General features: G+C 32.0%; 1 protein-coding gene across 1 annotated transcript in view; it reads left to right on the top strand.

Moving 5' to 3' along the window:
* CNTN5 (contactin 5) overlaps positions 1-14,874 on the top strand; it is a 1,102,248-nt gene that overhangs the window by 523,378 nt on the left and 563,996 nt on the right. The window contains exons 7-8 of the mRNA XM_073904019.1: positions 3,373-3,496; positions 3,623-3,798. Of these exons, the coding sequence (XP_073760120.1) occupies positions 3,373-3,496; positions 3,623-3,798 (300 nt within the window). The remainder of the gene's footprint in view (positions 1-3,372; positions 3,497-3,622; positions 3,799-14,874) is intronic.

Here is a 14,874-nt window from a genome sequence, read left to right as displayed (position 1 = left end):
CATCAAGTTAAAAATTGCAAAATATAAGGACATTGTTTAAAGTAATTCATTGTCTTCACCAATAGATGTAGTGTATGAGTGCAGGAGAGTGACTCAATCTGTCTGAGTTTACCTATAATAATACATTCTTGGTATGGAACCTTAAAAATTAATCTCTTTAGAGCTAGAATCATCATTGATTACCCTTTGCTGAGGACTGGGAAACTCTACATAGACATGCTCTTCAACCCCTTACAGTGGACTTTATTTCTAAGAGAAAAATGAGAGAAAGAGAGAGAGAGAGGACGATTGCTTGCTAAACTGCTTTTGGAAGTAACAATTGAACAATAAAGAGATATCCTACAGAGATTGAAAGGTCACAACAGAATACATGTTGTTCAGGCCAGTTTATTATTTTTTCAGTGTGTAATTTAGCTTTTACCAGTCTGACAACCTTTATTTCTCTTGTCCTGTTCTGACAATTTTTCAGAACAAAAGATTTAGAACCATAGATCATTAGTTAAAATCAACTGTTTACTATATTGCTAATTTTACAGAAGTTTCCTCTCAGAACCTGAGGTTTCACCTTTGAATTAAAAGTAATTATAATGCTCAGTTCAGAGAATTAAATAATATATATTAAAGTGCTTTATAAATGTTATAACAAAATTGTAATAGTAATAGTAGTGGCAGTGGTAATCAGATTCTAGATTCCAACAGCCTTGGATTTGTAACCCAGGTTTGCCATGTATTTGCTATATACATTTAGTTCATTAATTTCAGCCTCAGTTTTGTCATCTATACAATGGGGGGATTAATTCTAGTCACATGGGTGTTGTGAGTGTTACATGATACATTGCATATAAATAATTAAGTGTAGTGTCTATAATGTAGTAATTATACCACAAGTAAATGTTAGTTGTTGTTATTGTTGTGATTATTAATTATAATTTATAGAGTACTTGTGATATACTAAGTATACTAAGTATGTTTATACATGTTGATGTCAATCAATCCTCGTAATAATATGGTCAGGAGACATTATCAATCACAATTAATAAACGCAGTACAAAGGATAAAAGTAAAAAAAAGTATAAAAAAATAAAAAGGATAGAAAATGATGGTACTAGAATTTGAAACCAAGTATGTCTGACTCTAAAGCTCGAGTTTTGAAATATATAAAAATAGAAAATATATTTATTAAATATTAATTTTATGCATTATAGGTATTTATAATATTGATTTAAATGATCATAGTTATAATGTGTAAAGACTAGAAGAGATATATTTTCATGACTCCATCATGCAGTTTAACTGTACCTGAGAGTATAAGGAGGTTTCCTGTGCTTTTCCAAATTTTTATAAATGCATTATGATGCAACAACAAATAGAATATTTTGATAATAATTTTCTCTAGTTATTTTTATTACATTGCTTGTTTTTCATTTTTGAGTGAAAGTTTAAGTGATAACAATGTCATTTGGTATACAGAAACACATTTTAGTTATTTTCATGTGATATTTTATTATTTGTAGCTTAATAAAAGAACTTCAGTTAGATTATCTAAGACTCAAACAAAATACTTGTCAATGCCTGCTTTGTGAATGCATAGTTTTATTGGATGAATATTTAGAGTGCCATGAACACTTTTGTTTTTCTTTGCCCAAAAAAGAATGAATATATATTTAAAGAAAACATATAAATGTACTCTAAACCCATTATTCTAAATATGGAGGCGTATATCTTTTATAGTAATAATTTGTTAAAGCTTGAGTTTCCTGGGACATTTGTTCTTCTATTTCTTTCCTGATATTTTCTTGTGGTTATCTACAAAGAATGTGAATCTCCAACTGTTTAGTAGAGGCATTAGAAATATGTCTTTCCTAAAATCATTCCTCTTCATTTTTCTAAGACAGTGGTTTTTAAATGAGGACAGTTTTGACCCAGGGGACATTCCAGAATCTCTGGAGACATTTTTCATTACACACTTTAGGAAGGTGTGCTGTTGGCATTGAGTTGGTAGGGGTCACAGATGATTATAAACATTTTACAATTCACAGGACAATCCTCACTACAAAGAATATCCCAAAAGGCATTTGTGCCAAGGTTGAGAATCTTTATCTAAGGTTACTATATAATCAAATTCATGATCAATAAAAATAAAGGAAAAATTTTTACTTGCTTCTAAATTCACAATTCAAGATGCTAAGGAAGCTAGATACGCATATAATTCTGTGAATTCTTGCACTACTACAAGCTAATAAGACTAATACTCTCCCCAGCACATTTACTCATAATTTCTCCAGCATAATTATCCTAAAACTCCAGCAGAATTATCCTAAAACTCTTCAAGCTCAAGCCTGTCATCTGAGGCCCAATTTTATTTCTACTTTTCTATAAAATTTTCATTAATTTAAAATTACCTTTATCATAGGATTTCTCTGAATATTAACTAATTAAATGAGGTAAAACCTAATATCTGGCATATAGTAGGTACTTAATAAGTGTTCTTCCCTCTTGACTCTTTCTCTTCTGATTTCCTTATTTACATTGTTTACCTGCTGATGAACACTTAATTGTATGCAGTTTTGATATTTTTGTTCAGTTATTTGACTTTTTAAAGGACATGTCTCTTTTATCTTATGAGAATATATTTATTTACATTACATAATTTATCCTTTACACTCTATCATTTTTAAGAATAAATAGTGCTTGATTAAATGAGTGAAGAAATGAATGGACAGAGAATACATGAGGACTAATGTTTTCATATCTGTAGTTCCCAAGTAGTAACACAATAGTAATTCATGACTGTTTATTTATTGTATATTATTTTTAACATTCTAAGAGTTTTACTAACTTTTAGGTTTTTTTTAAGATTTTGTTTATTTATTTGACAGAGGGAGAGAAAGCACAAGCAGGGGGAGTGGCAGGCAGAGGGTGAGGAAGAAGCAGGCTTCCCACCAAGCAGAGAGCCCAATGCCAGGCCAATTCCAGCACCTCAGGATCAGGACCTGAGCCAAAGGCAGACACTTAACTGACTGAGCCACCCAGGCGCCCCAAACTTTTAGGTTTTTTAAAATGTTTTTGTTTAGCATTATTTTCTTTAGCTCTGTTTTAGATGAATACAAAGATATGTATTTAAAAATGTACAACACTAACGTTTGAGATATTTGGGTTTTTTTCATATTTTTAAAAGAAATCTTAGTCAATTAAAAAATTCTAGGTAGGTCTCTAATTTACTAAAATAAAGTAATTTGCTTGTTGTTGCTTTCTTTTGGTAATATGCTGTTGAGTACAAGGAAAAAGGAAAAATTTTAAATATGAAAATAATGGAGAAAAAGTCTCGATATTTTTAGAAATTTTAAAGTGTGTCCTTTTTGGTCCTTACAGAAAGTGTGGACTATGGGCCAGTGTTTGTACAAGAGCCAGATGATATAATTTTCCCGACTGATTCTGATGAAAAGAAAGTAGCATTGAATTGTGAAGCTCGTGGCAACCCAGTTTCCAATTACAGGTAAAAGTTCACTGCTAATCATTTTTCTCAAGTCTAAAAATTCCCTTCAATGAGATTCTGACATTCCCAGGGATAATTATAATATCTCAAGTAATTTTTACATATTGTCTTCTGATTTTTCCAAAGATGGCTTCGAAATGGAACAGAAATAGATTTGGAAAGTGATTATCGCTACAGTCTGATAGACGGGACCTTCATTATAAGCAATCCAAGTGAAGCAAAGGATTCTGGTCATTATCAGTGTTTAGCAGCCAATACTTTTGGAAGTATTCTTAGTAGAGAAGCCATACTTCAATTTGCCTGTGAGTAAAGTATATGTTTTCTTCATGTATCTGTATAGAGTATGTATACATATAATTTTACAGTTTGGCAAAAGCTTAATTAAGACCCCAAATTTTAATATAATGGTAAAAGCTTGGTAAAGGTTAGAACTATATAAACAATGCATTCCTTTCTAAGATATTTTGAAACTCCCTGAAATGTTTGCCCTCTTCAAATAAACCCAAAACACTAATCTGGGAGCTTAAAAATACAATTCATGAATTCTTTTCCTCTGCCTTTTAAAACATCTACTTATCTGCTTTTACTTTTCTACTGTTTATTAGTCAAAATTTGCTATAGATTCTTTTGGGCATAAGATCATATATTCTAAAAATTCTGCTTAGTCAGGAAACTAAAGAAATGCCTCTGAAATGCTAATGTTTCAGATTCCAACTATAATTTCTCACTCAGATGCCCCAATTTTTTAATTAGAAAAAAGATACATACATATAATCAAACATATATACTAGAATCTATATTTTCTAAAATAGATCATTTATCTAATTATCTGTGTATTGAGTCCTTAAAACTTGTGAAATTATTTAACTTATGATGAAGACTTATACCAAATTGAGGATAGGCTAACTGAATAAAAACAACAACAACAACAACAACAACAACAAAACAGTATCATTTCTCAGTAAAGAATCCTACTTGAATATAAATTCTTGAGGATTACAATACCTAAAAAATAGGAGGGTAGGAATCTTTGTGTTAATAATTTAAATGTTACTTATATTGGGTATATAATTTATCACAAAATGATTTTTAATTTAAAATTACATCCTGAAGAATGAAATAATTGATTTTTCTCTATATAATCTTCATCACGTATTATTTCTAATTAACCCAGAATCCAGACATCCTATTATAGGAGTGTGAAGGAAAAAGAAAAGAATAAAGGAATGATAATGGATTCAGAGCTAGGTCCCAGAAAAATCTAAATATTATCTTTTGAAATAAATTTGGCTAAGGAGTTCAGGCAGGACTTTACATACACCAAACATACCAAGATAGTAACCTGAATATACTCCTTTTATTTTAGAAAATATTATGTGGTGTAACACAGAACCTAATACTTTTCATCATGCACATTAAAAGAGTAACCTAATAAACAAACAGCCCTCCTAATGGTTCCTCTATAGAGTAGTCTTTTCAAGACAGAGACAGCAAATCCAGAGAATATGATGTATGAATACTAAGTGGCTTATACCTTTCTCTTTGGTCTATACTATGTGACACAAGTACACCAATTCATAATAGCTTATATGTCAATCGTTCTCCTCCAAATCACCAGTGGAGACAAAATATGCAAAGTTTTCTCTATGCTTCAGAGCAGAAATCTACTTATTGGAAGATCCAATGTGACTGTGTGACTGTGCCATCCTAGAATTTCTGCAAAGACCATTCACAATGATCAGATACTCACCCCCACCTTCAGTGAGCACATTGGCATCCCAGCATTTACAGTTCAATGACTAGGCAAGGAAAGCCCTATCTATCTTACTTATTCCATATCAAGCTGTCCTGAAATTAGACTAGAGCAATATTTGCTTTATGTTTAACTTAACATAAGGGTTAATATATATATGCATTCATTGGTGGCATCTTATGACCCTGCCTTTCCTCATCCCCACCCCACCTGATTCAACTGTGTTCTGAAGGCCAGATACATACATAAGAGCCCATAATGTGCCAGGTTGAAGCAGTTACTTACATAGGGAAGGCCACCTCTGCCTCAAAATTACTCGTCACCTAGATGCCATTATGTCCATTTGATAAAATTAGAAAATTAAGTCCTTTAGGTTTAGTTCTGTCTTTTTTCCAGAAGATCTTTGGTGGGGGGGGGATGCAAATAAATATAGGTGGTAGAGAGGAGAATGAAGACTCCACCAACTTGCTTTCTAGTGTACTTGGTTATGAGCATGGGTGTTATGGGATTCTAGGAGTCAAGGTACTTTTGTGATTGGAAGAAAATTGAGCTAAGAACTTGGAAAGAAAAAAAGGAGCTTCTAAAAGGAAGTGAAAGGATACAAAGGTAAAGTAAGATTAAAAACTTGGTGGCAACTTTACATCATGATTTTCTATGTCTAGCTTCATAGCTAGATAGATAATGTACTCACTACTTATTGTTTATAGAATGTTTAAAGGGTTTTTGCAGGTAGAGGAATGTTCAGCACTCTTTATACGTTTTAGAGCTGAAATCATTAATCTTTTATACCTATCAGCCACTATTTATGTAAAAATTTAAATATACAACTAGTATTTTAAAATTAATTTTTTCAGCCATGGGAAAAAGTAAAAACTAATACATTTTGCGAATTTAAATAATTAGCAAAACCTATGTAATCAAATTAAATATTCAAATCTAATACAAAAGTCTGTTAAACATTTTAAATGTCATAAAATTAGGCAAAAGTTATAAATTATAAAATCGATTATAAAATTTTATTAATACTTATAAATAAACTGTCGTGTACCTATTCTTGAGGTATACTTTTATGCTTTACTCAGTTTATAATATTTTTATTATATAAATATTTTTACCTTTTATACATCAGTTTCATCATATATAATCCATAAATTCATCAGATATGTCTTCTACACTGTGTAGTGCTATTGTGATCTTCTAAAGTGATCCTTTCTAAGGAGCATCATATTACCTAAACTGGAGTTCATTTCGGAGTTATAAGTCAATCCAATTTTGGTTGCTCCTTTCAAATGTGAGACCTATTTAATAGATGTGACCTCTTTTATAATTTGAACATTATTTTTGTTATATCAATAACACTTTAAATCTATAGCTTTCACATGGGCTTTACCTTTTGGAATATACATATTTGCTTAAAATGATGTGATTCTAAGACTTATTGGACAGTGTTAAATAAATGCCAGGTGAGTTTCCCCTAATTATATTCACAGAAAAAAGTACTAATCTATATTTTATAAATATATGCATATTTAATTGAAGACTCAAGATATCCATATAGTAACAATCCTATTACCAATAAAGAAAATAAAATTTATAAACATATCCTATTAGAGTCACTTTACTTTTTGCTTGGAAATTACATATGTATATTATACACATATGCATCATATTAAACTTTCTGATTCTGAGTATTAGAATCATATGAGATTTTGCAGATTCAACTTAGTTATATACATGCAAACTGTCACAATTTGGCTATTGGGACTCACTTAATGCTAGCTTCTTTGTCCTCTTATTAACCAGAACTTTATAAATATATTTTTAAATATTTATTTATTTATATTAGAGAGAGAGCGTGAGCAGGGTGAGGGGCAGAGGGGGAGAGAGAGAGAGATAATCCTCAGGCAGACTTCCCACTGAGCATGGAGCCTGATGGCAGGGCTTGATTCTAGGACCTTGAGATCATGACCTAAGCCAAAATCAAGAGATGGATGCGCAACTGACTGAGCCAACCAAGCGCCTCAACCAGAAATATATTTTAAAATATTCTAACTTTCCACTAATAATATTTTGATCCCCTACCCACATCCCAAGTCAATCAAAAGTTCAGCTACTTTTCATTGACCACAATGCATAATTTTATGGGAGACTAAAATCTAGATGCTAGAGATGCATATAAGACTGTTCCAAAAAAAAAAAATAAAAGACTGTTTCAAATAAGTTATGATAATGGGTAGAAAGACAGTATTACTAAACCATTTTAGTAAAACAAACTTTTAAAAAGAACATTCTTTTTTTAGGGCCTCAAGTGGCTTATATTCATTGAACAATTTATGTGGCAGGCAGTGCTCCAAGTGTTTTAAAATACATTAACTCATTTCATCCTCAAAACCAACATATGAGTTGTTATAAAACATAAATCCAGGGGCTCCTGGGTTGTTCAGTCTGTTAAGCATCCACCTTTGGCTTGGGTCGTGATCTCTGTCTTGGGATGGAACTCCATGACAGGCTGCCTGCTCAGCGGGAAGTCGGCTTCTCCCTGTCCCTCTGCTCCTCCCCTCTCTCCTTCTCTCTCTCTCTCAAATGTAAACAAACAAACAAAAACACATAAATCCAGGAGAGCCTGGGTGGCTCAATTGGTTAAGCGTCTAACTCTTGATTTCAGCTCAGGTCATGATCTCAGGATCCTGGGATCGAACCCTGCATCAGGCTCCCAGCTCAGTGGGGAGTCTGCTTGTCTCCCTCTACTTCTGCCCCTCACCCTGCTTGCATTCTCCCTCTCTCTCTCATGCTTAAATAAATAAATATATCTTTAAAAATAAATAAATAAAATGTAAATCCATTTTGTACATGATAACTCTTACTTTAATAGTACTCAATCTTTCTCTATTCTAATATAAATATGTATTGTATTCACTTTGATATACTCTTTGATTTTCAACTTCTCTCTCAAACTCTAATTATATTGTAATTTCTCAAAAGTCTTTTTATATTTGCTTCATCAACCTCCATTTTATAATCAATTTATTAACATCTATATGATATAACAAAAATAAATAGCAACAAAAATAAGTATGTAATCATTCTGCATTTCTTATTGTTCAAATTTAGTTAATGAGCCACTTGCTTAATTTTTCTTATGGAAGTTTAAGAATTACCAGGTCTCTTTCTAGATCTGAAATTTTGGAAAATATACTAATAATTTTGGGATATATACTAATAATTTTGGGATATATACTAGTTTTTGTATGTAATTATTTTTACTTATTTTCATATTTCCTCTTTTAATAAAAATCATTCCTCATAATTTATTGGATAATCTATGATTAGAACCTGAAGAGCTAAATTTTCTAAATGAACTTGAGACAGGACAAGATAACTGTGACTATTATCAGTAGCTGACAATGTCATCATAGATCCTGATTTTTGAAAGGAATGATGATAAAGAAGTGGGTATTGGCATCTTTACCTGGTGATGTAGGAATATGTGGAAAAATTAAATGTAAAATAAACTTGGTTTCTTGTAAAGTTTTTTACTCTTCACTTGTCACCCAATATATTAAAAAATATGAAATAACAAATGCATATTTATATAATAATTATTTTATTTTACTAATATATTTTATCTCAATCTCATTCCAAAGGGTATTTATTTGACTTGCTATATCAAATCATGCTTAAAAGGCAAATATGTAAATAAATAAATACAGCACCAGATAAAAAGACATTTCATAATAAGAGGTCAAGATAATGTAGGCCATAATGTCTCATAATTATTGTGGCCAAGACATAAATATTTCCTTGGGACTCCCAGCAGTCAGAGCAAAAGGAAAAATATAGACATTTAAAGGACTTTAATTTCCCCTGAGTTCCTTAAAAGAAGGAACTCTTTTCTTGACATTTAATTCTCATTGAAATTTCTCATTCGAGGTTTTATATAAAGATCTTAACAATATTCCTACCTCAGTTCAATAGCAAGTTTAATTAGCTTGACATAAAACCAAACCAATTTTTTAAATGTAACTGGATTTTAATCATGAAACTATTCACTTCATTCATTTTTAATTTTTTTTATTTTGATTTGAGCTACTAATGGATTTGAGAAACTGCTGCAGTCTTGCTCATTTTCCCTTTAACCTATCCTTTACGTGTCTAAATGTCTACCGTGAGGATCTTTTAAGTTCTCCCTACATGAATATTTATAAAAGTGGTTCAGCATAGTTAATGTTAATGTTATACTTTAGCATTAATAAATATATACCTCATAAGGGTATAGTAAAAATTAGTGATGTAGAGAAGTCATGTCTGTGAATTATTTTTTAACTTCGAAAGAAATAAATAAACACAAAGTTAGATAACTATTGTTAGTACTAATTGTTACTGGTTATCAATAACATTGATAGTGATTATTTTTGACATAGTATACTTTATTCCTGTAGCTTTTGTTCATCGTGAGGATAATTTCCTCACCTAGTGTAGTAATTTCTCTTCAGTGACAAGCAAGAATACACCATATAAAACTTTGTCACTCTATTAGCTTATTACCATGCTGATGAGAATTTGGAATTGATAATGTGACACTACACACTTTTCAAACATCCTTCAGATATCCAAAGCTCACAGCAATCTCTCCAAAATTTGGATTCTTAGAAATAATTCATACTAGTAAGTCAAACATAAAATGAATCAAGAATAAAATCTCCTCATGCTGTCTCTTGCTTTAAAATATCTTCATATGCCATCCCTGGTAAATTGATAGTTCATATCTAAATTTGAACATATTGCTTTTCAGGGCATTTAGATGATTTAGATGCAGAATATTCCATTAGTTTTCCTTGAAGCAGTTGATTAAAATAACCTCCTTAACTCTTTGAGAGATTATATGATTTTTATATACTTTGTATTTAAGCCCTTTAATTTAACCTTCCATTTTTATGTAAAACTCAAAAATTACTTCTCTAGCTTTTCCAAAACTTCTTCACTTAAAGTAAAATTGACCTTAGATTTTAAAACCACATTTAACTATCATTTGTTACCTAATGAAATTATTTGAATAATTGCTAACTCCACAGTATATCCAAAGCTTTATTTCATTAGACTGTGAGATTTTGTCCATAATAACTTCATTAAATCATTTGAATATCAACCTGAATGAATCACATTGTCATGGATAATTTTATTAGTTGTAAAATTATCTAATTTTATTACAAAATAAGTTGATATTACTTTGTAATTTTGTTTTCTTTTTTTTTTTAAAAATTTTATTTATTTATTTGAGAGAGAGAGAGAATGAGAGAGAGAGAGCACATCAGAGGGGATAGGGTCAGAGGGAGAAGCAGACTCCCCGCCGAGCAGGGAGCCCGATGCGGGACTCGATCCTGGGACTCCAGGATCATGACCTGAGCCGAAGGCAGTCGCTTAACCAACTGAGCCACCCAGGCGCCCCAGTAATTTTGTTTTCTATAAACAAAACAACTATGTTTTTCTTTTATAAAATCATTACTCAAAGAATATGGTTTAAATCTTATCTTAAAAGGACAAGTGTTCTGACCATAATAGATATAATGATTGTGAGCATATGACTCCTTGACAAGCTACAGTATGGATTCTTTGAGATCACAGAAAAAAAATTTTAATTAAAAATACATAAGTTTATACTTTAAAGAGAAGTTATAATGAACTAATTAAAGTTGAAATCTGGGGCAGATTGTCCTCAAACCTTTAATTCTATGATATAATACTTTTGTATTTTATTTATCAAAATTTACCCAAACTCATATTTTCATTATTAATGGAAATCATGAATAACTCTGTCCATATGTGACAGTTGCCCTCCAGCAAAATGGACCATTTGCCTGGCTTGAACTTTGATCTCACTGCTCTTCCTCTTGTTTTTAAAAATGCAGAAAGGCAGGTGTTCACTCATATGATGTAAAGCGACCCACAACGACCCAGATCAGGAATGTACAAATCCTCTGGCCCTTGCTGTTCAAGCCTGTTTACCAAATCCATTATTCTCTAATCCCTAGCAGAGTGTCTTTAGAGATTCTTTACCCACACAAAACATTCCAAAGCATAACAGTATAAAAAGGTTTTAAATCTCACTTGATTAAATAGCAGCTCCATCTCAGGATCATTTATAAAGATACTAGTATAAAACAAAAAAAGTATAAACAAAGGGGCAGATATTGAATATGTTTAATTTCTAAAATTATTTTATTCCACAAAAACTCTTTCAGGGACAAGTTAACACAGAACATGTATTACCTAGTCTGGAGGACTTCTTTGATTGCATTTCCATACCAAGTGCTAAACATTGCTACTCTTCATATGGATGGATGGATGACAGACAGATGGGTGGACACATAGATATAGATGTATAGATGTGTATACACATAAATTTAACAATAACAAGAATAAGCAGCAATAGTTACTGAGCACTTAAGAGCCAAAAACTGTTAGGTATATTTAATGCATCATTACCCTCTTTAGTCTTCACATCAACCTTATTAAAGGAGTTGCATTATCGATTTAATTTATAAATGAAAAAAAATAGTTAAGCTCAGGAATGTCAAATTATTTTCCCAACATCACATGACTAGTAAATAATAAAACAGCACCTCCAACTCAAATATAACTTCAAACTTTATGCTTACAATCTGCCCTTTTCTATCCTATACCATACTTAATCATTCATTGCATTTTTTTGTTGTTTAACATATGTAGTTATTTTATTCATAGAACATTTATATGCATGTATCTTCTCTCTCTTGGGCATTGTTCTATATGTATAGGGAGCCTATAATGAACAATGCATATTCTCATAGACCTTAACACTAGCAAAATCAGTACAAATTTCTCCATTCCATATGTATTTCCTGAGTTCATACATTCATTATCTCCCTCCTGATCTACCAGAAAAATTGCCTGCCTACATACATTTTCTTCTCCTTAACATCTCTCTTCATCTTACCCTAACCCCAATAAAATCCCTCTGTATTGTTTTTCCTAAAATTATCTATGTAAAATATAATTCTCACCATGTCATCCCTGCATAAATCTCTGATGGTTTACCATAATTGCAAAGAAATTTGTAATTCACTCTATACACTTTGAGAGTGGGCAGAGAAAATCAGAGTGCTGCTCTATGAAAATGTATCCAAGAAAATTCTATGGTGAAAGTCAAGTTAGGAGGTCATTTCAGTAATCTAGGTAAAAAGGACTTGAATTCCTGATGCACTGAATATAATCGATGTCTGTGGGAGAAGCTAAAATAAATGAGAATTTGCAAATGATTGAGTGGGGGTAGAAATGTAAAAAATATGGAAACATTAGAATGATATCAAGATTCTGAGCTTTGATCAATTCAATTGAACAACCCTTAATACTGTAATATAATAAAGTAACAAGGAGAAGAGGAGGTAATATTATTTTGACTTTCAGGAGAAAATACACAATATTTTAAAATATTGGTTGGTGCTCAGGAAAGGTGAAAGGTGAGAACTGGCCACAAAACACAAGGACAGACTCAATGAAATCAATATGATGTTTCATCAAGAGAAATTGTACTAGAAAGAAAAGAGAGTTAAGGCTCTAATCTGGAATATACACATTTCTCTGGTAGAAAGATAGTGAAGGGTAAAAAGAAAGGAGTTAGTGAAGGAGACAAGAATGGAATAAGCTAAGAGACGCAGAAGAAAGCCAATAAAATAGTGAAGTACAAATGGCATTTAGTTTTATTTTTTTAATGACATTCAGTTTTAAGGTGTCAACTGTCACTCTTGTCAAATGCTATAAGTAACACTCAAAAAAATGTTTGGACTTTGAGACCTTTAAAAACCAATTTTAGTAATGATAGAGACAGATATCAGAATCCAAGGCATTTAAGTATAAGATATTATAGTGGTATTTGGTGGTAGATAGAAGAGAGTCTGTGTCGAAGAAGATTCTGAAAATACACAATAGAGTCTAATTAGTGAAATGAATTTCTCCTGTCCAAGTAAGCTATAGGTATTCTCTAGATTTTAATCTCCTTCCAGGGACATAGTTTGCCATACAAAAGATACTAAGTGCTGTGAGATACTATGTTAATTAAAGTAAGATTTAGAGGGGCCCCCGGGTGGCTCAGTTGGTTGGGAGACTGCCTTCAGCTCAGGTCATGATCCCAGGGTCCTGGGATAAAGCCCCACATTGGGCTTCCTGCTCAGCGGGGAGCCTGCTTCTTCTTCTCCCTCTGCCTGCCACTCCCCCCTGCTGGTGCTCTCTCTCCCTCTCTCTCTCAAATAAATAAAATCTAAAAAAATAAAAATAAAACTTAGAGTTTAGACTCTCACATCTTGACTTACAAACTTAAATTAAGTAAAGGACCTTAAAACCACTCAGGGAGCTATACAATTTCCAGAAATATTTTCCTGATCCTTTCAACCTGTATTTTAACTCTGTATCCTCTAGAATCTTGATTTTTTTCAATGAAATACAACAACTATTAGCTTAAGATAAGTAGAACCACTTTATTCTCGCCATAATTTTGTGACACCTAGTGGAAGAATCACATGATGATTAGGTTTAGCTGATGTTTTTCTCACTACGAAGAATGAAAAGGAGAGGAACTAAGAGGATAACCCCTAATCAAGCCCAACTAGTTAGCTATGTATAGATCAGAAGGGCCTCGGCACCTGTGAATTCATGGCCCCAGTTTCTATGTGAGTTTTCTGCAGTGTTTTTATTAAAATAAAGAAAACTTTTTTGTTTTGAATAAAATTTAGTACTTTAGGCAAATTCATGGGGTTTCTCATTATAAATCCTAATAAGTCTACTTATGTATCTGAAACAGGAGCTTTTTAATAAAAGTCCTCTTTATTGCAATGGCGACTTGTTCAAACTGTAAATGATGCTGCATAAGTCTGTGTTGGAGTTTCATATTAAAATACCCTTGTCATTTTTCATAGCTTTGTTTAAGATGCCCTCAGACATTGGCCATTTAACCTAGTCTATAAGTTAGATTAGCTACTCAAGTATATTTACGGGGTTACCATCTAAGGTTAAACTAAGATGGGACCAGGATGACCTCTATGCTAGGGTTACATTCTGTTAATTTGACAGGAATTAAGTGGCAAGTATGAAGTTTACTGGGGCATTAAGCCATTAAGCCTGTTTCAATGGATGTGGAGGTATTTAGACAAAGGATTACTATTCTTTATCTTCTTCTTTTCCTCCTACCCAAGGAACACTAATCTGATCAGCCTGTCCTTAAAACATTTAAAGGCTTCTAATCCATTCTAGAATAAAGTGCAAACTTCCACAAATGGCCTCAAGGCCATTTATTATTTAGATTCTGTCTGTTTTTCCAGCTTCCTCTCCTATTACTCAAGCTATAGTGAACTAGATGCACTGTCCTAAGAGCATTTCATTCTTGTTACATGTGATAGTCTACCTGCCTGTGGGGCTACCATTCAACAACTAGCCTCCCCCCAACTTTCTCTGTCTCTGTCTCTCTCTGTATATATCACTGTATATGTGTGTGTGTGTGTAAAATATATATATATATAAAATACATATATAAAATATGTATTTATATATAATCTCACATGTTCTTTATTATATTTGTTTCTTGTTAACATTGCAT

The sequence above is a fragment of the Callorhinus ursinus genome, unplaced genomic scaffold (genome assembly GCF_003265705.2).
Source record: "Callorhinus ursinus isolate GAN/ISIS: 27379988/994484 unplaced genomic scaffold, GSC_fseal_2.0 scaffold19, whole genome shotgun sequence".
In the NCBI taxonomy this organism is placed as follows: Eukaryota; Metazoa; Chordata; class Mammalia; order Carnivora; family Otariidae; genus Callorhinus; species Callorhinus ursinus.
Note: the sequence above shows the minus strand (reverse complement) of the source record. Positions and strands in the feature narration are given on the sequence as shown.